Below are 26,999 nucleotides of genomic sequence, written 5' to 3'. Positions count from 1 at the left end.
AATCCAGAAACTCAGCTAATCTTCCGGGGGCCTAGGTTCAAATCCTGCCAAGGTAGGTGGCAGAGTTTGAATTCAATAAAAAATATCTGGGATTAAGAATCTACTGATAATCATGAAACGATCATTGGAAAAAAATCCCTATCAATTCACTAATGTCCTTTAGGGAAGGAAATCTCCCATCCTTACCCGGTCTGGCCTACATGTGACTCCAGAGTCACAGCAATGTGGTTGATTCTCAGCTGCTCCCTGAATAAGGGCAACTAGGGATGGGCAATAAATACTTGGCCAGCCAGGGACGCCCAGGTCCCATGAATGAATGAGAAAGAATTGTAGCTTCCTTCTTGGTGCACTGGTCCATTCAATGGAATGGAGGAGAGTGTGATTTTTACGCTCTTTTTTACAAGACGGGCACTCAAAGCTGGTGGCAGATATTGATAAAATCTATTCTGCAGTCGCTGTCACAGAGTGAGCTTGTAATGGAGGAAGATTAAAGGATGGCACGGTGGCACAGTGGTTAGCACCGTTCACAGCTCCAGGGACTCGGGTTCAATACCGGCCTTGGGTGACTGTCTGTGTGGAGTTTGCACGTTCTCCCGCTGTCTGAGTGGGTTTCCTCTGGGTTTCCTCCCACAACCCAAAGATGTGCGGGTTGATTGGCCACGCTAAATTGATCCTTAGTGTCAGGGATATTAGTAGGGTAAATAGGTGGGGTTACGGGAATAGGGCTTGGGTGGGATTGTGCTCAGTGCAGACTCGATGGGCTGAATGGCCTCCTTCTGCACTGTAGGGTTTCTATGACTCTAACTTCACAAAGCAGGAACTTTTGCGAGGGTGAGGTACGGGTGAGAGATCCAGACTGAGTGAAGGGCATTGAGGGACAGTCATTGTGGGACAGTCATTGGGGAATAGCTCTCTTTATAAGGGGAACTCTTTGTAGTCTTTCTAAACTTTCCTTCCATGGGCACTGTAAACTAGGATAGTATCAGGATTTAACCAGTCTATCACTTCTGGTTATTAAACTAAAGCAGGGATCCAATGCTTGAGCATTGGGTTTCTTAGCGCCCATCTCAAGAATGTTAAAGATTAGTCAGTTCAATAAGAATTAACTCATTCAAAGAAATAATGTTGAGCATGATTGAATATTAACATAGGTTCCTCAGGAAACCTTGGACAGCTGAAGTTATTATCATTACCATTTTAATTATCTTTCTTTGGCTTCTTTAATCTATTTCATAGGAAAGTGAAAGGTCAGGGAGGAGTGGAAATTCTCTGGCCAGAATTTTCTAGACGTTCACGCGCCATTGCCACTGGACAAAGAATTTGGCGCCAGGCAAATTTCCATTCACTGCAGTGGGGCCAGAGCATCCCGCCGGTATAAACGACTGGAAAACTCCAGCCTCCGTCTTCCATTTTGATATTTTTTTCCCAATTGCAGCCCCACCCCTCCTCCCCACAGAGACAATCTATGTTTTTCTTTCAGAACCCTGACCCTTGTTCTGCTGTTAACACATTCTGCCATCTGACCTTTACACCAGAGGAGAATAGTTCCTCAGTCCATTCATCATGGCAATGCCTTGAGCAATCAGAGTTGACTTGCCAGCCAATGAGCAGCTTTTCCCATGCAGCATAAATTATCGTGCCCTTTGAAATTTGGTATTCTTGCATCTGTCCTGATGAGTGCAAGATTAAAAGCTTTGACAGCCTGGCTCTTTTTTTCAGCAATGCTTAAGTTCTGTACTACTAGGCAAGTATAAATGTATGTAAAGACCCCGATAAAAAGGGCACCCAGTTTATACTTGCAATTAGGGGCAATTTCTCAAGTCAATCTCCATGCATTTAAATCGCACTAAAGCGGATAGAAGTTGACAGCCAAGACTTGATGCTGCATTATTCTATTAGCAGTCTGTTGAACATTGCATTTCATTTACAATGCAGTAGATACAACATGTATAAGCAGTCTATCCTAATACCTAGTGAAGAAAGATCGGGAGGAAGCGGGGTTAATAATGATGGAAGGCATCATTTTATCCCAGCGGCACGGTGGCACAATGGTTAGCACTGCTGCCTCACAGTGCAGGGGCCTGGGTTCGATTCCCGCCTCGGTTCACTGTCTGTGTGAAGTCTGCAAATTCTCCCTGGGTGGTTTTTCTCCGGGTGCTCCGGTTTCCTCCCACAGTCCAAAAGATGCGCTGTGGTTCACTGCATTGGCCGTGCTAAACTGACCTTAGTGACAGGGGATTAGGTGGGTAAATATGTGGGGTTACGGGGATAGGGCCTTGGTGGGATTGTGGTCGGTGCAGATTTGATGGGCCGATTGGCCTCCTTCTGCACTGTAAGGATTCTATTAATCGAGACTCCACCATATCTCCCCCCCAACCCCAACCAATCATTTCTAAACATGACAAGACAGAAATAATCTTCAGATCATTTGAGGGGAGGCACAGTGGCCCAGTGGTTAGCACTGCTGCTTCACAGCGCCAGGGACCCAGGTTCAATTCCCAGCTTGGGTCACTGTCTGTGTGGAGTCTACACATTCTCCCCGTGACTGCGTGGGTTTCCTCCCACAGTCTGAGAGACGCACAGGTTAGGGTGCATTGGCCATGCTAAATTCTCCCTCAGTGAACCCGAACAGGCGTTGGAGTGCGGTGACTGGGGGACTTTCACTGTAACTTCATTGCCGTGTTAATGTAAGTCTACTTGTGACACTAATAAATAAATAAAGATCTGCCAACATTGTGGATAATGCTCAACTACAGCTGGGAGTACTTGGGGATAGGGTTCTCGGATGACAAATAATTGTAAATGAGCAAAACGCAGTGTTATGCCCGTGGATGAGGCCTATACAGTATTCAGGGAAAATTCCTAAACCCAGTTGAGAAAGAAGGAGGTCTGGGACATTCAGTGCTGAAACCTGCGAAGGTTCAAAGATGTGAACCAATAGCTGGAGTGAATGGAGTTTTGGTGTCTACTTATTGACTGAGGAAAAGCATATTATTTTATCCTTATAGCCAAGCCTCAGCTAGATCACCGAGTCCAGTTTTGGGCCAGAGTTCTTTGGCCACTCACGCCCCACCATCGCTGCCAGCGAGAACAGAGAATTTGGAGCTCGGCACAAGTGCCAGGAGTGTGTTTTGCGTCTCGCACAGATGGAGTATGACCCGGGTCACAGACATGGAAAGCCATCTGGGCCCCAAAGTGGCCATCCACACCACACCCGCCAGCCCCCCACTCAAAATGTTGACAGGTATCATCACACCAAGGTGCATTGAGGTAACCATAGGCAGTGTGCAGGAAGCTAAGGCCAAAGCCAAAGAAGACCAAGCCCTTCATTTACACGATGTGCAACCAGGTCAAAATAAAATGTAGTGCGGATCCTGACTCTTTGCAAGAGTCCGTGCAACTTTGGGATAGGAGTTGACCATCAGAAATTGGATGCGTATGGATGCGAACTACATTGTATGTTGTGCCTGCTGTAGACCAGGGCTGATTCCTCCCCATCACTCGAGTGCAGACTAGATCAAGTCCATTCAACAGGCAGCTCACTACCTACCTGAATCACTCTAGAATGATACAGAAGAGAGGACACTCGTGACTGTTCAGGAGTCAAGAGCATTTATACCTGCTGGAGACAGAACCAATGCTTGGAGCATGTCAGACAGTGAGACAATTCCTTGCACAACATCCTCCTCATCTACCAATACCAACCGATGAACCTGAGGGAGGAAAGGAGAGGGACAATAGCCAGGTGAGGCGGGAGGACCAAGAAGAGTTGAGGTGACAATCCATCCTAACCTGGTATCCAGGTGTGACCAGGCCTCAGGCCTGGAGTTCCATTAACAATCTGGTCCTTTAATAATCACTAATTAGGTCTCAGTGTCGTTCACCACACTTTAGAAAGGATGTCAATGCTTTGGAGTGGATACAAGGAGATTGGCTGGAATGGTAGCAGGGGTGTGAGATTTCAGTGTTATGAAGAGACCTGAAAATCTGTGATTGTTCTCCTCAAAGTGGAGCAGGTTATGGGGAGATAATGGACAGCTCACAATGCTGAGGGATTCTCATTGAGCAGATGGGGAGAAGCTGTCTCCTGCCCTCTGTTTATACCCCAGTCTCTGGACTCTGTTCCTCAGTTGCTCCTAATTCCAATTCTGAACTTGCACAGGAGTCCTGGGCTCCATCTAGTGCCCGAAGTTGGTAGTCCTGGGACTTCAGCTACTACCCACACCAACTAACATCTGCCATAAGGTGGAACCTGGTCAAACTAAAATTACGATGAGTGAGTGTATTTGCTTAAATATTGTCTTTTCTATCTTACTGTATTTATTGAGTGACACATTTCATTTTACAAGTTATTTCAGTTAGACATGAATAGTTCTGTAGATTTAGGGTACAGTATTTCAATTTCTATATTGACTTTTTCCAAGTGACAAATGTCTGAAGGAACCTATCTCCAGCTTTAACATTGACTCCTATGGGAAACTATGATTCACTTAAAGTCATTTCACTCAAAGTTGTGGTGGTCAGGACCATAAGCATAACTTTAAGTGAGGAATCCCTGTATAAACTACCCACATCCTTAATTAAATGTCTACCTCCCTTACCCCTCAAGGGTTTGGAAGATTCTAGCTATCCAATTAGATTCCAAACCTGTAACTCAATCCAAGGTAACTGTATTTCTATATATCGCCAGACTCAACCTCTCTCTCGCCCTCACCTCTCCACCACCAGTCCACAAACCCCCTGACTAGAATCCAGTCTCTAACTCACTCCTGGGTCCCGTTCTTTGAAAATGAACCATCTGAAACCCTCAATTAGATTCCAGACTGTAGCTCACTCCCAGATTGTGACTATGTGATAAAGAGGCCATGGGAACTCCATGGCTAAATTCCAGTTTGCCCCTCGTGTAAAGACAGTAAGTGAAATACTTACAGTGAAGGGTGTTTACCTGTGGCTGTGAGAGGGCGGCACGGTGGCACAGTGGTTAGCACTGCTGCCTCACAATGCCAGGGACCCGGGTTCAATTCCTGCCTTGGGTCACTGTGCGGAGTTTGCACATTCTCCCCGTGTCTGCGTGTTTCCTTCCACAGTCCAAAAATCATAGAAATCATAGAAATATAGAAACCCTACAGTGCAGAAGGAGGCCATTTGGCCCATCAAGTCTGCTCTGACAACAATCCCACCTTATCCCTGTAACCTCACATATTTACCTCACTAGTCCCTTTAACCTACGCATCCTGAGACACTAAAGGGCAATTTAGCATGACCAATGCACATCTTTGAACTGTGGGAGGAAACCCACGCAGATACAGGGAGAATGTGCAAATTCCATACAGACAGTTACCCAAGGCGGGAATTGAACCCAGATCCCTGGAGCTGTGAGGCAGCAGTGCTAACCACCGTGTCACCCGATTAAAAAAAATGGAACGCTTCACGAATTTGCATGTCATCCTTGCAGATGTGTAGGTTTGGTGGATTGGCCATGCTAAGTTGTCCCTTAGTGTCCAAAGGTGTACAGGTTAGGTGGATTGGCCATGCTAAATTGTCCCTTAGTGTCCAAAGATGTACAGGTTAGGTGGATTGGCCTTGCTAATTTGTCCCTTAGTGTCCAAAAATATGTAGGTTGGGGGATTGGCCATGCTAAATTGTCCCTTAGTGTCCAAAAATATGTAGGTTTGGTGTACTGGCCACGCTAAATTGTCCCTTAGTGTCCAAAGATGTATAGGTTAGGGGGATTGGCCATGCTAAATTGCCCCTTAGTGTCCAAAAATGTGTAGGTTGGGGGATTGGCCACACTAAATTGTCCCTTAGTGTCCAAAGATGTACAGGTTAGGTGGATTGGCCATGCTAATTTGTCCCTTAGTGTCCAAAAATATGTAGGTTGGGGGATTGGCCATGCTAAATTGCCCCTTAGTGTCCAAAAATGTGTAGGTTTGGTGTATTGGCCACGCTAAATTGCCCCTTAGTGTCCAAAGGTGTACAGGTTAGGGGGATTGGCCATGCTAAATTGCCCCTTAGTGTCCAAAGGTGTACAGGTTAGGTGGATTGGCCATGCTAAATTGTCCCTTAGTGTCCAAAGATTAACTATGGTGAATGTTTGGAGTTACGGGGAGAGGGTTTGGGTTTGATACTCTGTCAGGGTTGGTACAGACCCAGTGGACTGAGCAGCCTCTGTCGAGATTCTCTGAATCTAAGCGATCTTAGTGGTTGAATTTATTCGTTACTCACCTCATGTTTTACGAGGCGCTCAATGATGACTTCCAATGTTTCGTGTGCGTAGCACTTGAGGACATTCTCGAAACAATGCCAGCGTTGCTGCAGGGACTGCTTGATGCTGATATCCAGATTGTTGTAAGCTTGCTGTGCAGCGAGATTCTAGAGAAGCGGAATTGTTCACAGGTTTACCAGTTTCGATCACCCCTAATCACCACGGTTAACCACCAAGCTCCCACTATTGGCCTTCCCATCGCTCCACCTCCCCACGATGGCCAATTGTATTTACTGGGTGAGTGGAATCGGCTGCCGTCGGTTGTGGTGGAGGCAAATTCGATAGGGTCTTTTAAGAGACTTCTGGATGAGTGCATGGGACTTAATAGGATTGAGGGTTTTAGGTAAGCCTAGTAGGTAGAGATAAGATCGGCACAACTTGTGGGCCGAAGGGCCTGATTGTGCTGTAGTTTTTCTATGATTCTAAATTCTACAAATCCAGAATCAATGCCTATTTAAAGACGGCTTACAGATTTGCTTCCATGCATCGAGTGTCAGATAGAAAACATGGACGTGGGGAGGTGATGGCCTAGTGGAATTATTGGTGGATTATTAATCTAGAAACTCAGCTAATGTTCTGGGGACCCAGGTTCAAATCCCACCATGACAGATAGTGAAATTTGAATTCAATAAAAAGAAAATATCTGGAATTAAGAATTTATGAATGACCATGAAACCATTGCCAATTATCAGAAAAACCCATCTGGTTCACTAATGTCCTTTAGGGAAGGAAATCAGCTGTCCTTACCCGCTCTGGCCTACACGTGACTCCAGAGACACAGCAATGTGGTTAACTCTAACTGTCTTCCAAGGGCAACTTGGGATGGGCAATTAATGCTGGCCAAAAAAATGACACCCATGTCCCACAAAGAGAAAACTTGACCAATTCCCTTCAACCCTTCCCTTTAAGCCTCTAATGATAAAGGGATGGGAATTGGGAGTGCGGCCAGAATTAGAGGAGTGCCAAGATCTCAGAGAATTGTGGGCCGGAGGCAGGATTTGAAAAGAAGGATGATAATTTGAGTTCAAAGCCTTCAGCTTTTTATTTGAGGTGGAGACCGTGGAAAAGGCAGTCAGGCCTTACAAAATTGTGCGTTCAAGTCCCACCCCAGGGATTTGAGCATGAAAACTAGTTGGCACCTCAGTGGAGCACGGTGATAGTGCTGCATTATCAGAGATGCTGTGTTTTGAGTGTGATGTTAAACTGAGATTCCGTGTCAGGTGAGCACAGTTTGAAGACAAACAGGGGAGTCCACCCCAGGGGTAACATTTATCTCTAACCAATATCAAAGGAAGATGACCTGGTGACCAACTCGTTGTTGTCTGTGGGATCTTACCATGCTACACTGCAAAGAATGTTACTTTTAGCGGTGAGGCTGTTTGGAATGTCTTCAGAGTGTGAAAGGAAGTAAAAACACTTAAGGTGCATACCTGCAGTTGTATAAAACCTGTCTAAAACTCCCCACCTCCTCCTCCCCTTGTAAAATACTCCATAAAATATACTTCTTTGTCCAAGCATTCGGTTATCTGTTCCCTATCCCTTCACGTGGCTGGATGTCAAATGTTATTTGATAATCGCTCCTGTGAGGCAGGGCATTGGGACATTTGACAATATTAAAGTGCATTAAAGTTAAAGTTTGGTGCATTGGCCATGTGATGACTAGGGGATTTTCATTGCGGTGTTATTGTGACACTAATCAATGAACTAAAACTGGTATAAATGTGGATTTTTGTTGTTGAATTTGATGGATTTTGCAGTTCCCTGGAGAGCTGGAAAGTTCATTTTGGGTTCCCAGTGAGGATGTGTGTCCCAGAGCAACGAGGAGCCTCCCGATCTCCAATTACAGTGCGCTTGGACCTTTCCAACAAATTTGAGCCCCTCTCCCTGGCCAGCACACCCCCCCACCCACCCACCCCAATTCATCGTACAAACACAGAAAATGTTGGACAATCTCAGCAGGCTGGACAGCACCTGTGGAGAGAGAACAGAGCCAATGTTTCTAAAATTCTAACAGGACTAGACAGGATAGATGATGCAGGGAGGATGTTCCTGATGGTGGGGGGAGTCCAGAACCAGGGGTCACAGTCTGAGGATTTGAGGTAGGCCATTTAGGACGGAGGTGAACATAAGAACATAAGAAATAGGAGCAGGAGTAGGCCATCCAGCCCTTCGAGCCTGCCCCGCCATTCAATAAGATCATGGCTGATCTGTTGTGGCTCAGTTCCACTTTCCCGCCCTCTCCCCATAACCCTTAATCCCCTCTCTTATCAAGAACCCATCAACCCGCGTCTTAAAAATATTTAGCGAGGCAGCCTCCACCACTTCAACGGGCAGAGAATTCCAGAGATTCACCACCCTTTGAGTGAAGAAGTTCCTCCTCAACTCCGTTCTAAACCGCCCCCCTTTTATCTTGAGGCTGTGCCCCCTAATCCTACTGTCTTTTTGAGCGGGAAGAGTCTCTCCACCTCTATCCTATCCATCCCATTCATCATCTTATACGTCTCAATGAGATCTCCCCTCATTCTTCTAAACTCTAACGAGTACAAGCCCAGTTTATTTAGCCTCTCCTCATAGCTCAACCCCCTCAACTCCGGTATCAGCCTAGTAAACCTCCTCTGCACTCCCTCCAAGGCCAAAATATCTTTGCGCAGGTGCGGCGCCCAAAACTGCACACAGTACTCCAGCTGCGGCCTCACCAATGCCCTATACAGCCGCAGCAAGACCTCCCTACTTTTATATTCAATCCCCCTCGCTATGAAGGCCAGCATCCCATTCGCCTTCCTGATCACCTGCTGCACCTACAAGCTGGGTTTTTGCGACTCATGCACAAGGACCCTGAGGTCCCTCTGCACCATCGCAGAGGAGACAGCCTGCGGAATTCAATATCACAGGAAGTAGTTGATGCCAAAACATTGAATGTATTCAAGAGGCAGCTGCATATAGCACTTGGGGCGAATGGGATCAAAGGTTATGGGGAGAAAGCAGGATTGAGTTGGACGATCAGCTATGGTCGTGATGAATGGTAGAGCAGGCTCGAAGGGCCAAATGGCCTCCTCCTGCTCCTATCTTCTATGTTGCTATATTTTGAGTCTGGATCTTGGGAGGCTGGATTCACCCTGACTCGAAACGTTGTCTCTATTCTCCCCCCACAGATGCTGTCAGACCGGCTGAGAATATTCGAGCGTTTTTGTTTCAGATTCCAGTATCTGCAGTACTTTGCATTTTCTCCAATCTATCGTGCATGTCTCTGCCTCTGTGTTGAGACTTTCAAAGTGCAGTACTTACTATAGCATCAAAGCGGGAGTAGAGATTCACCACTTTACCTGGAATAAAAGGAACAGTAAATGAGAATGTGATCACTATACTGTAAACCAGTCAGAGCAGGTACACACACACACAGGCACATCCAGGCGATTTTATTCTACACATCTCTAAGGCATGATAATGCTTATCAAGGCAAGGAAACACAGAGTTCAAAATCCCTGTTCTCAATAATTTACAGACAGCCAAGTTCATAGAACAGAATCATAAAATCCCTATAGTGTAAAAAAAGGCCATTCGGCCCATTGAGTGTACTAACTCTCTGAAAGAACATCTCTATCCCTGTAACCCCACATATTTACCCTGCTAATCTTGGGACACTAACTAAGCGGCGATGTTCCATGGTCAATCCACCTAATCTGCACATCTTTGGACACTAAGCAGCGATTTAGCATGGCCAATCCGCCTGTACACCTTTGGACTGTGGGAGGAAAGCGGAGCAACCGGAGGAAACCCTCACAGGCATGGGGGAGAACACAAAAACTTCACACAGACAGTGACCCAAGGTCGGAATTGAACCCAGGTCCCTGGCGTTGGGAGGCAGCAGTGCTAACTATTGTGCCATCATGCTACCCTGTTGCTGTTCCTAATAAATCTTGAGCTGTCTGAGGAGGAGAAGAAATTACATTTATATAGCACCTTGCACAATCCCCAACACTTTTTTTTACAGCCAGTTATTCATTTTCTAATTGTAGTCATTGTTTTAATACATTTAAGCCATTTCGTACACGACAAACTCCCACAAGCCTGGCAGGGATAAATGACCTGATGTGTTCCTTTCAGTACTGTTGGTTGAAGGCTAACTTTTGTCAGGGTACCAGAGATAATTCCTCCCAGCTCTTCTTGGAAAAAATGGCTATGGGATCTTTTACATCCTCCTGGGAGGGAAGCTGGAGCCTTCTTGCAAAACGAAACAGTTACCTGGGCAGCAGTCTCTCAGTGCTGCACTGGGAGTGTCAGCCTAGGTTTTGTATTCAAGTCTTAGGGGAGATTATGGTGTATTGGTAATGTCATTAGATGAGTAATCTATTGGTGACTGGGTGGGTAAGTAGAAATGAGTCCATGAGAAGATCAGCCATGATCTTATTGAATGATGGAGCAGGCTTGAAGAGCCAGATGGCCTAATCCTGCTTCTAGTTCTTACATTAATCTGCTGGTCCAGGCTAATGCTCTGGGGACATGGGTTCAAATCCCACCATGGTGTGTCTTTCTAGAATACAAAGCTAGCCTCACTAATGGCAACTATATTGATTGTCATAAAAATTCATCTGGTTCACTTTTAAGGATGGAAATCTGCTTTCCTTACCTGAGCTGGCCTGCCCGTGACTCCAGGGCCAGAGTGATCCTAGCCCAGTCATCCACTTAGTTCTAAGGTAATTAGGGTGGGCAACAAGTGCTGGCCTTGCCAGTGATGCCCACATCCCCTGGAAGAGTGCAGAGTCTCGAGTGAGACATGAACTCACGGTGCGCTAATGCTGTCCCAGCTACCTGCTACGACATTCAATTCAATCATGGCCAATCTGTACTCCAGCGATCCACAGCTCTGTATACACTTACCCAGCAAAAACATTCGAATCTCAGTTGCAAAAGCTTCAATTGATGCCCAACTTCCAATCTCCAGCCCCCCTTGCCTTTTGATGATGAATGTTTCCAAGGCAGTGAAAGTATCTCTGCAGGTTCCATTCTCTCAGAATTCAATAGCTTAGCTATCTCCATCCAGTAAATCCAATTCCACTCTGTCTAAATTCTCAGCATCAATATGCATTTATATCTCAAAACCCTACAGTTTATATCTCAAACCCTATAGTTTGTATTGCAAAAGCCTAAAGTCCTATCCAATCCCCTCCTATTACTTACCCAGATTGTTAACCACAGGTAGAGCAGACACCCTCCTTGCCACAAAGACCCCGAGTGCTTCGTAGACTGATGACGTCTCTTCTATTTGGGCCACGTTTTTGTACGTCCCAATCCCAAGCTCCTGAAGAGTCTTCTTCATAAAGCTTGGCTTGGGGAGCTTCGAGGCCTGAGGAAACACAAATAAAAACACAAGGAGGTCAGCTAACTGAATATTGTCAGAACAAACAGGGCAGCACCTTCCAAGCTACCATCTAGGAGGATGAGGGCAGCAGATACATGGGAACACTGCCTTTTTCCAAATAAGCACCTTTGATTTCTGTGAGACCTTGGAGTTCATATCTCTGAAGGTTGCCACTCAAGTGGATAGAACCGTGAAGAAGGCTTATAGTGTGTTAGTGTTTATTAACAGGGGGTTTGAGTTTAAGAGCCGTGGGGTTATGCTGCAACGATGCCAGACCTTGGTGAGACCACATTTGGAATATTGTGTGCAGTTCTGGTCACCTCATTATAAAAGGGATGTAGAAGCATTGGAGAGAGTGCAGAGGAGATTTACCAGGATGCTGCCTTGTCTTATGAGGAAAGGTTGAGGGAGTTGGGGCTTTTCTCTTCAGAGCGGAGGAGAATGAGAGGCAACTTAGGGGATAGATAGAGTGGATGTGCAAAGACTATTTCCTCGGGTGGATGTAGCTGTTACTAGGGGGCATAACTATAAGGTTCATGGTGGGGGATATAGGAGGGATGTCCGAGGTAGATTCTTTACTCAGAGGGCGTGGAGTGGACTGCCTGCTGTGATAGTGGAGTCGGACACTTTAGGAGCTTTCAAGCGGTTATTGGATAGGTACATGGAGCACACCAGAATGATAGGGATAGCTTGATCTTGGGTTTGGACAAAGCTTGGCACAACATTGAGGGCCAAAGGACCTGTACTGTGCTGTACTGTTCTACGTTCCAGCTCATCTAGACAATAATCTCCTTTTCTCCAAGCTTTGAGCATAAATCCCATCCTTATCTTCAAACGTAAAGTGGGTGAGAGACTTACAAAGAGATGGAAGTATTTGAGGATGCGTTTGTGTGTCAGGATGTAGAGCACGTTCCCGGATACAGGGTCGATGACTGGCAGCCGATGAATTTTATTCTGAATCAAAGAGTAAACTGCATCAAATAGGCTAAGGTGGAAAAAGCAAAATGGGTGGGTTAAAATCCGACAACAGGGGGACAGTCGGTACTTAAACACAATAAAACTTCCTCATCGAGAGATGGACAGGCATCCCTCAGATGTGCCTGGTCTCCACCTCAATGATATTGAGGAGGTGAATTGTCTTTCCTTTGTATTATTTGTCGCTATTCTGTTCTTGCCTCAAAAGGTTCACCTCCCCTCGACCTCCTTCACATGTAGGCTTAGTGACAGGATTATGTCAGCTATCAGTCAGTACCACGATACATAAAGCTGATTAGCCATAGCTCAGGAGGTAGCTCTCTTACCCCTGACACAATAGGTTGGGAGTTCAAATCCCACAGTGCAGGGTTTCAACATACAATCCAGACTGACTCATCAGTGTAGAACTGAGAAGGTGCCACACTGTCAGAGGAGCTGTCTTTCCAAGAAGTTTAGAAACCCATTCCCGTGGCCCGTCCATTGCTTTGAAGATCAGCAGTGGAAATCTGAGCCCAGTGGCTTTAGCCAAGATTTACCCTTTACCTAATAGCTAATATACTCCGGCTATTACCAGACTGCTGTTTGTGGGAGCTTGCTATGCACAAATTAGCTGTCATGTGTCCTACACTGCAACGTTTCAGAAGTGCCTCATTAGCTGTACAGTGCTCTGGGGCAAGGTTGTGAAACGCAAACTATTTTTTAGTACTGGATTCTAACAGTTCAGACTCTTCCTCTCCCAAGTGCACGGGTAATTTTTTTTGCAGGCATTAATATCTCCACCCCAATGGCTCAAACAGTCAGTCCAGCCAGCGTACAGCCTACACAATGCGCTGTACACTCTACACTCCAGCCAGCGTACAGTCTACACAATGCGCTGTACACTCTACACCCCAGCCAGCGTACCGTCTACACAATGTGCTGTACACTCTACACTCCAGCCAGCGTACAGTCTACACAATGCGCTGTACACTCTACACTCCAGCCAGCGTACAGTCTACACAATGCGCTGTACACTCTACACCCCAGCCAGCGTACAGTCTACACAATGCGCTGTACACTCTACACTCCAGCCAGCGTACAGTCTACACAATGCGCTGTACACTCTACACTCCAGCCAGCGTACAGTCTACACAATGCGCTGTACACTCTACACTCCAGCCAGCGTAAAGTCTACACAATGCGCTGTACACTCTACACTCCAGCCAGCGTAAAGTCTACACAATGCGCTGCACACTCTACACTCCAGCCAGCGTACAGTCTACATGATGCGCTGTAGCAACTCGCTCCTGGTTCAACGGCGCTCTCCAAATCACGGCCACTCTACCACCTAGAAGGACAAGGGGCAGCGAGTGGATGAGATTGCCACAACCTGCAAGTTCCGCCCCAGCACCCCCCACCAACAACACCCTCCCCACTCACCCACCCCAATTCCCATCCCCCACCCCATACCCTCCCAACCCCCTGGAAGTCAAACCCCATCCTAGCATTGACATATATCATCACCATTCGTTCAGCGCTTCTGGTCAAAGCCCGAGAACCTCTTCCTGAATAGTAAGATTGGAGAAATATCTCCTCAAGGACTTCATTCGTTCAGGAGGAGGGAGGTTTCATCACCATTTTGACAAGCGATGGGCCTCGTTGGCAATACCTACTTCCCAAGAATGTATAAAAAAAGATAGGCAGCGTCTGCTATTTCACTCGGATGAAAGCAGTTTCTGCTACCCCTCCTGTAACAGTGGGATCAAACTGGGTATAGTGCACAGAGTAATCATTTTACCTGTCATTTGGGGAGATACTGACCAGTTTCTTAAAGGAACCTTGTAAATAAATCTCTAGGAAAAAGAAGAAAGTAAAATGATTGAACTGAACAAGGCCCAAGTACATCCCCAGCTGATTAAGAGAGGTGATGTTTAAGATGCTCACTCATAAACATAGAATCCCTACAGTGCAGAAGGAGGCCATTTGGTCCATCAAATCTGCAATGACCCCAATCCCATCCAGACCTTATTTCCCTAGCCCCACATATTTACCCTGTTAATCCCCCTTGATACGAGGATCAATTTACCATGACCAATCCACCTAACCTGCACATCTTTGGACTATGAGAGGAAGCCGGAGCACCTGGAGGAAACCCATGCAGACACGGGGAGAATGTGCAGAGTCCACACAGACAGTGACCCCAAGCCGGGAATCGAACCCGGGTCCCTGGTGCTGTGAGGCAGCGGTGCTAACCACTGTGCTACCGTGATTAAATTACTTAATGCAAAGATTATAAATCCAAACCCAATCAACCTAGAAAGGTCACAGAACTAAAAGAGGCCATTCCACCCATCGCATCTGTGCTGGACAAAGAAGGAAGAAAATAGAAACTAGTTGCTCATTTCAATCCCACCTTCCAGCAGCTAGCCCGTAACCTCGCATGGGGCAGTATTTCACATACAGATCCAGATAGCTCCTAAAGGAGTTGAGTGTTTCAGCCAGCTTAGGCAGTGAATTCCAGATGCTCACTGCCCTCTGGGTGAAGAAGATTTTCCTCATGTCCCCGCCAATCCTTCCACCAATCATCTTCAGCCTATGTCCCCTAGTTACTGACCCTTCAGCCGGGGGAAACAGGTTTTTTCCTGTCTACCCATTCAAGGCCCGTCATCATGTTGCCCCATATCCTCCTCTGTTCTAAGGAAAGCATCCCCAGCCTGTCCAATCTCCCCGCTTAGCTGCAATTTTTAAGCCCTGGCAACATTCTTGTCAATCTCCTCTGCCCTCTCTCCAGAACAATTACGTCCTTCCTGTGATGTGGTGACCCAAACTCTTCACAAAACACCAACCGCGCCCAAAACAGCATCTGATACAGTTTATCGCAAAATCTATGCAGTGCAGAAGGAGACCATTCGGCCCATCGGGTCTGCACTGACTCTCTGACAGAGCATCTTACCCAGGTGGACCCACCATCCCATCTCCAGAACCCCATGCATTTGTCCCACTAATCCCCTTATCATCTTGGGACATTAAAGGGCAATTGTCAAAGGCGATCTTGTCAAAAGCTTTGCTAAAATCCATATAAGTTACATCAACTGCACCACCCTTATCCACACACTCGGACACTTGTCGAAAAATTCTGTCAAATTTATTAGGCATGACCTCCTTCTGATAAAGTCATGCTAACTATCCCAAATCAACCTATACCTTTCCAACAGGAGATTAATTCCCTTCTTCAGAATTTTCTCCAGAGTTTCCTTCCCATTGATGTGAGACTCACCAGTCTATAATTCCCTGGTTCATCTCTACCACTCTTCTTGAAGATTGGGACCCTTCTTGAAAATTAGAACCCTCTTGAAGATTGGAACCACACTCACCATCCTCCAGTTACCTGGCACTTCCCCCACCGTGGACAGAGAGGAATTAAAAATTTGTGTCAGAGCTCCTGCAATTCCCTACCTCGCCTCTCACAGTGGCCTGGGATGCAATTCATTCCGGCCTGGGGACCTGTCCACTTTTAAGCTTGTCAAAAGCTCCAATACCTCCTCACTCCCTGTGTCAAAGTGCTCAAGGTCCTCACAATACCCTTTCCGGAATTCTGTCCTCCTGCTCCTAAGTGAAGTATTCGTTGGTCACCATTCTAGTGTCCAGCATGTGCACGTACAGATTACCCCCATGGTCTCTAATGGGCCCTACTCTTTCCCTGGTTAACCTCTTCCCCTTAATGTATTCATAGAATATTTTAGGATTCTCTCTAATCTTGTTCGCAAGCCCTTTCTCATGGCCCCTTTTTGTTCTTCTAATCGTTTTCTTAACTTCCCTCTTATATTTCCTATATCATAGAGTCCCTACAGTGAAGAAGGAGGCCATTCGGCCCATCGAGCCTGCACTGACCACAATGCCACCCAGGGCCCTATCCCCATAACCCTATGTATTTACCCTAGCTCATCCCCCCGACACTAAGGGGTAATTTACCATGCTCGATCTGTTTTACCCGCGCATCTTTGAACTGTGGGAGGAAACCGGAGCACCCGGAGGAAACCTACGCAGATATAGGGAGTCACAGTGTGCAAACTCCACACAGACAGTGGCCCAATGGGGAATCAAACCCAGGTCCCTGGCCATGTGAGGCAGCAGTGCTAACCACTGTGCCACCGCGCCGAGAGGCCCACTCTGCCTTCTCAGGAGGATCTGAGAGATCCCCTGGGAGCCATTGAAAGGAGAACGGAAGGGTTGTCTTGTCAATTTTCCTCCTTAATTCGAGATGACATTGCTGTTTGTGGGAGCTTGCTGTGCACAAATTGGTTACCATTCTTCCTGCATAACAACAGTTATTCTGGCCGCAACCTACAGTCAGAACTCTGCGTAAATTTGTATAGCCGGATGACCCAGACAGAAGCGGTAAATGTTCCATTAACCCTGGTCACATGTCCACAATCAATGATTTTGATTGATTTACTCAGTCTAGTTCCCATCATGCTTCACCGCAGCCTACTCTTGATAAGGGAAGTGACATAATCCCGAGAACATGACCACTAGCAAAACATCAGTGATGGAATTGGAGCAAGTGAAAAGAGTGAATTATTAAAGCAGAATAAATATTTAAGAAATATGTGCCAATCAAGAACCATATAATCCCTACAGTGCAGAAGGAGACAGAGCACCTTACCCGAGCCCATTCCTTGCCCTATCTCCCTAGCCCCACACATTTATCCCGCTAATCCCCCTAACCTACGCATCTTGGGACACGAGGGGGCTGTGCCTCACAGCGCCAGGGCTCGATCCCTGGCTTGGGTCACTGTGTGTGCAGAGCCTGTACGTTCTCCCCGTGTTTGCGTGGGTTTCCTCTGGGCGCTCCGGTTTCCTCCCACAGTCCAAAAGACGTGCATTGGTCATGCTAAATTCTCCCTCAGTGTATTGGGGATTTTCACAGTAACTTCATTGCAGTGTTAATGTAAGCCATCTTTCGACAATAATAAATAAACTTCAAAAAAGAAATTTAGTATGGCCAACTGACAACTTTGGACATACACACACAAACCATACACACACACACACACACCCCCCCACATGCACACACACACACCCACATACACACTCAGACACACACACACGCATGCACGCACGTGCGCACACACACACACACACGCGCACACTCAGACACACACACACGCATGCACGCACGTGCACACACACCCTCCCCCACACACACACACACACGCACCCACATACACACTCAGACACACACATACACGCACGTGTACATACACACACACACACACACACACACACACACCCTGACCCACTCACCACGCCATGTCTCAATCCTATGATTCTCCAATTCATGGATTTGCACCTGAAAAGAAAAGTAAATCAAATATTACCCTTGATCAAATAAACCAATAAAAACTGCTTTTCACAAAGTTACCATTAGCTAATAGCGATATTCCTCGCATCAGTTCTAACCTTAAATTCCCCCTTGGCCTCGGCTCCCTCCCTCTGTTCTCTGTAACCTCCTCTGGCTCGACCAGCGTCGGGACTCTTTGCTGCCCTCCTATTCGGGCTTCTCGAGCCTCTCCGATTTTCAATCCTCCACCACTGACAGCTGTACCTCCGACTGCTGGAGTTCAAACTCTGGCACCTCCTCCTGAAACCTCTCCCTATCCAACTGTAACACCTTCCTACAAACTTACTGCTTTGACCCAATCTTTAATTGCCCATTCTGATATTTCCTTGACTGAAATGGTGCCAGATACTTGTCTGTTTATGCTCTTGTGAGGCATTTTTGTTAAAACTGCTACGCGAATGACATTTGTTGATAATGCACCCAACTGTGTCCTGTCAAAGTGACTTTTCTCACTGCTCCTCACTCCTTTCACAGGGAGACAGTAGTGTAGTGGTATTGTCACTGGATTAGTAATCCTGGGTTCGAATCTCCACCCCAACAAATGGTGAAACTTGAATTCAATAAGAAACCTTGAATTAAAAGTCTGTTGATCACCATGGAAACATTGTCATAAAAACCCACCTGGTTCACCAATGTTCTTTAGGGAAGGAAATCTGTAATCCTTACCCGGTCTGGCCTACATATGACTCCAGAGCCACAGCAATGGAGTTGACTCTTAAATGCCCTCAGGGATGGGCAATAAATGCTGGCCCAACCCAGCGACACCCACATCCCACATTCCCTGCTGCTGTCAGACTTTTGAATGGACCTACCTGGCATTAAGTTGATCTTTCTCTACACCCCAGCTATGACTGTAACACTACACTCTGCACTCTCTGCACTTTCCTTCTCTATGAATGTTATGCTTTGTCTGTACAGTACACAAGAAACAATACTTTTCACTGTACACTAATACATGTGACAATAATAAATCAAATCAAATAAAAAAATCTCTTCAGCTGCCGTGTTTTAAGAGGGAGTTGGTGACCATGACTTCCATTGGATTGGTTCATGATTACACTTGGTAAAGTTCAGCAGTAGTTTGTTCTTGCCTTCTGCAGTGTAGCAGACCAGGAAACTCTCCCAGTCTTACCGCCTGTCGCCAGGCAGATTGGAAGGGCGTACAGGCTGATAATCAACCTGTTTAGCCGTGTAGCGAATGCACCTTCTTTGGCCATCAAGCCCTGAAACAGGACTTGAACCTGGAGTTTCTAGCTCAGAGGTCAGGTCACTGCCCACGGTGCCGTTAGACCTCCTTCACTCCTTACATACGATGCTTAAACAAAGGGGTCCAATCCAAATAAGGCGTAAGAACGCAAGTAGGAGCAGGTGGGTACAATGTTGTCTTTTAAAAAGCATTTAGGTAGTCACTTGGGTAAGGTGGCTATAGAGGAATATGGGCAAAATGCAAGCAATTGGGGTTAGTTTAGGGGTTTAAAAAAAAGGGTGGCATGGACAAGTTGGGCCGAAGGGCCTGTTTCTATGCTGTAAACCTCTATGACTCTATGAATTAGTGTCACAAGTAGGCTTACATTACAGTTTATTTAAAAGTTTATTTTTATTAGTCACAAGTAAGACTTACATTAATACTGGAATGAAGTTCCTATGAAATTCCCCTAGCTGCCACAGGGACTGTAAGCCCTTCTTGCCTCCGTTCAACACTAAAAAAGCTCACCCTCGGTCAAAGAGAAGCATGAAAATAGTCTCTTACCATCGGAGATGTGTAATATCTGTGTAATATGTTGATGAAGTCAGTAATTGTCAACATGCCTGGGGAGAGTAGAAAGAGCAGCAGTTACAAAGAGGGCCATGGGTCAACATTAACATCAACAGGGCAAATAAGTGGAGGGATAAGAAGGACAGAGAGAGGGAAAGAGAGAGAGAGAGAGAGATGGTCTTTGGCTAGACACCTCTCGCCCGCTATCATATAACAGACTGAAATTCAATGCTAACTCTGTCAGTTAAATATAATCCCCCAAAACCCCAATTTGAATTTGGATTACTCAGTGAGTGTTACGAGTGATTCGAATTGCTGTCTGTGTAGGAGGGTCTGCTTGTATACCGTGGCTCTGGAAGATACACAGGAGATGCTCATTCTCAGTCATGTCAGGTAACAGGAGGTCACAGACAGAGTGGCCCAGTGTCAGTGTAATAATTTGGCAAAGAATGCTGAGGTCCCATCCCCCCTCCCCCCCCCCTCCCCCCTCCCCCCCTCCCCCCTCCCCCCCTCCCCCCTCCCCCCCCTCCCCCTCCCCCCCCTCCCCCCCACCTCCCCCCCTCCTCCCTCCCCCCCCCCCTCCCCCCCCCCCTCCCCCCCCCCCCCTCCCCCCCCCACCGACTTCCCGACCCCACTTTGCTCTTTACGTGCACTGACTGGTAGGTTAAACATTGTTCCCCTCTGTGCTGTCCTGTCTCTGCTCCATGTTATAGAGTCATAGAGCTGTACAGCGCAGAAAAGGCCCTTCAGCCCATCGAGTTTGCACTGACAATATCTACTACATTCTTTAGCACTGCTGCCTCACAGTGTCAAGGGCCTGGGTTCGATTGCGGGCTTAGGTCACTGTCTGTGTGGAGTCTGCACGTTCTCCCCGTGTCTGTGTGGGTTTCCTCTGGGTGCTCTGGTTTCCTCTCACAGTCCGAAAGATGATCTGATTAGATGCATTGACCGGAACAGGTACTAGATTGTGGTGGTGGCTAGGGGAATTTCATAGCAACTTCATTACAGTGTTAATGTAAACCTTACTTGCGACTGATAAATAAACTTTTAAATAAACTTTACTTTAATGCAAGCCTACTTGTGACACTAATAAATAGAGTCATAGAGGTTTAAGCATGGAAACAGGCCCTTCAGCCCAATTTGTCCATGCCGCCCTTTTTTTAAAACCCTAAACTAATCCCAACTGTTTGCATTTTGCCCATATCCCTCTATTCCCAGCTTACCCATGTAACTGTCTAAAAACTTTTTAAAAGACAAAATTGTACCTGCCTCTACTACTACCTCTGACAGCTTGTTCCAGACACTCACCACCCTCTGGACACTTTTGCTTCTCTCCGCTCTCACCTTTAACCTGTGACCTCTAGCTTTAGACTCCCCTACTTTTGGGAAAAGATGTTGACTATTTAGCCCCTCATTATTTTATAGACTGCAATAAGATCACCCCTCAGCCTCCTATGTTTCAGAGAAAAATGTCCCAGTCTATCCAGCATCTCCTTATAACCCAAACCATCAAATCTGGGTAGCATCCTAGTAAATCTTTTTTGCACTCTCTTGAGTTTCATAATATCCTTTCTATAATAGGGTGACCAGAACTGCACACGGCATTCTAAGTGTGGCCTTACCAATGTCTTGTACAACTTCAACAAGATGTCCCAACTCCTGTATTCAACGTTCTGATCGACGAAACCAAGCATACTGGATGCCGTCTTTGAACTTGTGCCCCTTTGTAAATGTCATTTCTGCCCTGGGAAAAAGTTTCCAACTGTTCACCTTATCTATATCCCTCATAATTTTATAAATTTCTATCAGGTCGCCCCTCAGCCTCTGTCTTTCCAGGGAGAACATTCCCAGTTTATTCAATCTCTCTCTCATAGCTAATGCCCTCCATGCCAGGCAACATCCTGGTAGACCATTTCTGCACTCTCTCCAGCACCTCCCCATCCCTCTGGTAGAATGGAATTGGATACAGTATTCTTGGATCTACCAAAATGCATCACTTCACATTTGTCCGGATTAAATTCCATTTGCCATTTCTCTGCCCAATTTTCCAGTCAATCTATATCCTATATGCTTTTGTGGGATCTTGCTATGCGAACTTTGGCTGCTGCAGTTACAATATTACAACAGTGACTAGTTGGCAGTGTGCCATATAAACTTACTGACAGCACTCATGACACCTAAAAAGTGAAACATTTCCTGCAACGCATTTTGGGATGTCCTGAGGTCCATCATGAAAGGTGTTATGGAAATGCAAGTTCAATGTTGTCGTTCAATTCTTACCAACAATTAAATCTCCCAAACGTGGCTCTGTTCCCATCACCCTTCAATGCACAGGTTTAAAACTCACCTACAAAGCACTGCTCCTTACTGTTCCAGAGTGGAGCTGCTCTCACTCCGTTTGCCACCATTGCCAAGAATGCCTTCTTCACCTGTGCGAAAAGAAGAAAACAACTTTTCTCTTGCTCTCGATTATTTTCCTGCTTCCCACCCCCACCCCCCCAACACCAGCAACATCCCCCTGCCCAACACCCCCCTGACAGTTATGTCACTCACTTGTGCCCAGAACCAGGATTGATGCCAACTCACCAACGCCTCTACTTTCTCAGAAGACTAAGGAAATTTGGTATGTCCGTGACGACCCTCACCAACTTTTACAGATGCCCCATAGAAAGCATTCTTTCTGGTTGTATCACAGCTTGGTATGGGCCCCTGCTCTGCTCAAGGCCACAAGAAACTACAAAGGGTCATGAACGAAGCCCAATCCGTCACACAAACCAGCCCCCCATCCATTGACTCTGTCTACACTTCCCGCTGCCTCAGCATAATTAAGGACCCCACACATCACAGACATTCTCTCTTCCACCTTCTTCCCTCAGGAAAAAGATACAACCAACTCAAGAACAGCTTCTTACCTGCTGCCATCAGACTTTTGATTGGACCTACCTCGCACTAAGTTGATCCTTCTCAACACCGTAGCTATGACTAACAATACATTCTGCACTCTCCTTTCCTTCTCTGTGAATGGTATGCTGTATCTGTACAGCGCGTAAGAAATAATATTCTTCATCGCATACTAATATATAGGACAATAATAAATCAAATTAAATCTAATCAAAGTCAAATCAAATCAAATCCCTCCATTGTTTGGTACGGAGTTGTTGAATGAGCCTCCAGGGAGATCATTTTGAGGTCGTTCATTTTGGTAGGAAGAATAAAAACATCCCATAATCCTTGGAAAATCTGTGTCTCAGTGGAGTAGAGCAACAGAGGGATCTGGGGGTACAGATATGATGGTCACCAATGGTAACAATGCAGCTTAACACAGTAAACAAAGTGACTGGGCAGAGGGGGGGCTTTCTTGGGGGAATCATTCCCCAAAGGATGGAAGTGAAGGGCAGGGAAAATTAGGTTAAACTTGTTAGATGATGTTTGGAGTGACTGTGGACAGACCTGGTCTTCACATTAGGAAAAGAATATTGAGGCATTGTGGAAGGTGTAAAAATGATTTCTTAGAATAATAGCCAAAAGTGAGATGCTCAATCTCTCACGAAACATTGAACAGGCTGTGACCTTTTTTGCTAGAAAAGAAAAGTTGTTGTTGTTATGTAATGGCAGTTACGGCATCGCTAAGACATTCAGGTTACATCAGGAACAAAACATATTCATTGATAAAGAGAAACTACGTAGAGGGGGACACAGCCCCAGACTGCCTTGGAGAGGCTCCAGTGCTCACATGCTTATTACACAGCTTCCAGATGTGATCCACCCGAGGGAGGACCCTCCCCTCTGGGGTGATCACTCACTCTCAGTTCCCATTGGTCCCTGAAACCACGTGACCATCTTCTGCTGTGCTGTCTTAAAGAGACAGATACCACAACACTGGACTTGACTAGATAGAAGTCTTTAAAATTATGATAGGATTTGATAGTTTTCGTTCATACACTGGTGTCATCTTCTTCCCAGAGTATTGACTCCACCTCGGTCCACCTGTGCTGTCCTTACACATTCCACAAAAGTCACCTGTATCCGGTCCATTATATCTGTCACCCCTTCTCCTCTCGGCTTCCCTTTCCCACATTTTCCATCGATCTCCCCTTCTGATAACTGGGAAACCTAGCCTTGTCCTTGACAATCAATGATGTTGCTGAATCCCTCACTATCAACATTCTGGGGGCTGCCATTGACCTGAGACTGAGCTGGACCCAGCCGTGTGAATACTGTGACTGCAAGAACAGGTCAGGGGCCGGGAATTTTGCAATGAGTAACACACTCTCTGACTCCCCAAAATCTGCCCCCCTCCTAGAGGGTACAAGTCAGGAGTGTGATGGAATACTCCCCACTTTCCTGAATGAGTGCAGCTCCAGCAACACTCAAGGAGCTCCACACTGTGCAGGACAAAGCAACATACTTAATTAGAACCCCATCCATCAACTTAACATTTACTCCCTCCACCACTGACCCACAGAAACAACAGTGTGTACCATCTACAAGATGCACTGTGGCAACTCATTATGGCTCCTTTGGCAACACCTACCAGACCCATGACATTGGAAGGACAAGATTGGCCAACACTTGGGAACACCATCACTTGCAAGTTCCCTCCAAGTCGCTCACCATCCTGACTTAAATGTTTTTTTCTAAGTGTTTATTTATTAGTCACAAGTAGGCTTACATTAACACTGCAATGAAGTTACTGTGAAATTCCCCCAGTCGCCACACTCCGGCGCCTGTTCAGGTACACTGAGGGAGAATTTAACATTGCCAATCCACCTAACCTGCATGTCGTTCGGACTGTGGGAGAAAATCGGAGCACTCGGACAGAGGCAAGCAAGATCCAAGCTGACTAGAAAAGGCATTACACCTGATCTTGGACTATCTTCCTCCCTTTGATGTTATTCACTAACTTCCTATTTTCTCCAGCTAGTTCCAGCACCTCCTCATTAATCTGGGTTAAAGTCCAACAGGTGAGTCACCTGATGAAGGGGCAGTGCTCCGAAAGCTCGTGCTACCAAATAAACCTGTTGGGCTTTAACCTGGTGTTGTGAGACTACTCACTGTGCTGACCCCAGTCCAATGCCGGTATCTCCACATCATTAATCTGAGTAGGGTTTTTAAATCCATATTGATAGTATAGATGTGAAGAAAACATCTCCACCTGCAGGGCAGGCCAGAACCAGAGGCCACAAATAAAATAGTCTGTAATAAATCCTACCTTTGCCCAGAGAGTGGCGGGAATGTGAAACTTGTCACCACAGAGAGTGGTTTTAGTGAATAGCAAGGATACAATTTGAATCATAGAATCCCTACAATGCAGAAGGAGGCCATTCAGCCCATTGGGTCTGCACCGACAACAATCCCACCCAGGCCCTGTCCCCGAAGCCTCTCGTAATCCCCCTGCTACTGTGGCCAATCAACCTAACTCGCACATCTTTAGAGTGTGGGAGGAAACCGGAGCACCCAGAGAAAACCTACACAGGCCAAGAGGAAACCCATGCAGACATGGGGAGAATGTGCAGTCTCCACACAGACAGTCACACAAAGCCAGGTTCCTGGCGCTGGGAGGCAGCAGTGCTAACCACTGTACCACCCACGGAATGAATGGTAATGGAGTTGATGGAGTGAGATGTGTGAGAGGAGGATTACATGTAGTATAAACACCAGAACAGACCTGCTGGACCGAATGGCCTGCTTTCATAACAACATAAGAACATAAGAAATAGGAGCAGGAGTAGGCCATCTAGCCCTTCGAGCCTGCCCCGCCATTCAATAAGATCATGGCTGATCTGTCGTGGCTCAGTTCCACATTCCCGCCCTCTCCCCATAACCCTTAATCCCCTCTCTTATCAAGAACCCATCAACCCTCTTCTTAAAAATATTTAGCGAGGTAGCCTCCACCACCTCAACGGGCAGAGAATTCCAGAGATTCAACACCCTTTGAGTGAAGAAGTTCTTCCTCACTCCGTTCTAAACCGCCCCCCCCTTTATCTTGAGGCTGTTCCCCATAGTCCTACTGTCCTTTCTGAGCGGGAAGAGTCTCTCCACCTCTATCCTATCCATCCCATTCATCATCTTATACGTCTCAATGAGATCTCCCCTCATTCTTCTAAACTCTAACGAGTACAAGCCTAGTTTATTCAGCCTCTCCTCATAGCTCAACCCCCTCAACTCCGGCATCAGCCTAGTAAACCTCCTCTGCACTCCCTCCAGGGCCAAAATATCCTTGCGCAGGTGTGGCGCCCAAAACTGCACACAGTACTCCAGCTGCGGCCTCACCAATGCCCTATACAGCTGCAGCAAGACCTCCCTACTTTTATATTCAATCCCCCTCGCTATGAAGGCCAGCATCCCATTCGCCTTCCTGACCTTTCTTGTCATATATTCTATGTAAACCATGCTCTGTGCTAATGTTCCCTCCCTTATCTCACCTGCAGAGTTATATCAAACACAACTAGTTTGGAACTGGTTGGGATTGCATCATAGCACTGATGGGCTTTCATGAAGTTCATGTAGATGTCAGCATCGGGTTCCAGTCCTGTCAGGGGAGAAACAGTGTCAGATTAAACTGCTTTCAATGTCAACATTTAATCCCCAAACTGGACCTGTGTCCATTTAGCCCTGTCCATGTGCCCCGCTGTCTCATCATAAAATTATAGAATCCCTACATTGCCATTCAGCCCATTGAATCTGCACCGACCACAATCCCACTCCCATAACCCCAGCTCAGTGACTAGCACTGTTTGCTGTGCAGACACATGGATTTGGGCCAGTGTCTGTGGGAGTTTGCGCATTCTCCCCGTGCTTGCGTGGGTTTCTTCCGGGTGCTCCGGTTTCCTCCCACACCCCAAAGATGGTCTCTAGGGCTGATTGGTGTAACAAATTGTCCCTAGATTATTCTCCCCTTAATCTGGTTTCCAATGGGGGTACCATAAGCATAGACATGGGTCAAGGGTGGAGGAGGAAAAACACATTGTTAAGATGGCAGCGCGGGCTCATTGGGCCGAATGGCCTGTTTCCCGTGCGGTGTTGTTCTTTGTTCTTATTTACCCTGGCACTAAGGGGCAATTTAGCATGGCCAGTCCACCTAACCCGCACATGTCTGGACTGTGGGAGGAAACTGGAGCATTCGGAGAAACCTACATAGACACAAGGAGAACATACAGACTCCACACAGTGACCTAAGCTGGGAATCAAACCAGGCACGACAGGCGCTGGAGTGTGGTGACTAGGGGGTTTTCACAGTAACTTCATTGCAGTGTTAATG

General features: G+C 46.5%; 1 protein-coding gene across 5 annotated transcripts in view; it reads right to left on the bottom strand.

Annotated features, from left to right (window-relative positions):
• Positions 1–26,999, bottom strand: part of LOC145350324 (5'-AMP-activated protein kinase subunit gamma-1-like) — a 42,188-nt gene that overhangs the window by 1,201 nt on the left and 13,988 nt on the right. For 2 of the 5 annotated variants that reach the window (XM_080199541.1, XM_080199545.1), the window contains exons 3-13: positions 26,164–26,270; positions 22,086–22,167; positions 19,733–19,791; positions 17,886–17,931; positions 14,377–14,431; positions 12,483–12,609; positions 11,444–11,609; positions 9,551–9,588; positions 6,226–6,372; positions 3,620–3,713; positions 1,475–1,970 (exon numbers count right to left, since the gene is read on the bottom strand). In XM_080199541.1, coding sequence (XP_080055667.1) covers positions 1,921–1,970; positions 3,620–3,713; positions 6,226–6,372; positions 9,551–9,588; positions 11,444–11,609; positions 12,483–12,609; positions 14,377–14,431; positions 17,886–17,931; positions 19,733–19,791; positions 22,086–22,167; positions 26,164–26,270 — 971 coding nt within the window. In that variant the 3' untranslated portion in view covers positions 1,475–1,920. Of the gene's footprint in view, positions 1–1,474; positions 1,971–3,550; positions 3,714–6,225; positions 6,373–9,550; positions 9,589–11,443; positions 11,610–12,482; positions 12,610–14,376; positions 14,432–17,885; positions 17,932–19,732; positions 19,792–22,085; positions 22,168–26,163; positions 26,271–26,999 lie in introns of those variants that run through there. The other 3 variants (XM_080199544.1, XM_080199542.1, XM_080199543.1) reach the window with 3 other exon arrangements.

Source organism: Carcharhinus amblyrhynchos, chromosome 11 (genome assembly GCF_965287045.1).
Source record: "Carcharhinus amblyrhynchos chromosome 11, sCarAmb.v2.hapA, whole genome shotgun sequence".
NCBI lineage: Eukaryota > Metazoa > Chordata > Chondrichthyes > Carcharhiniformes > Carcharhinidae > Carcharhinus > Carcharhinus amblyrhynchos.
Note: the sequence above shows the minus strand (reverse complement) of the source record. Positions and strands in the feature narration are given on the sequence as shown.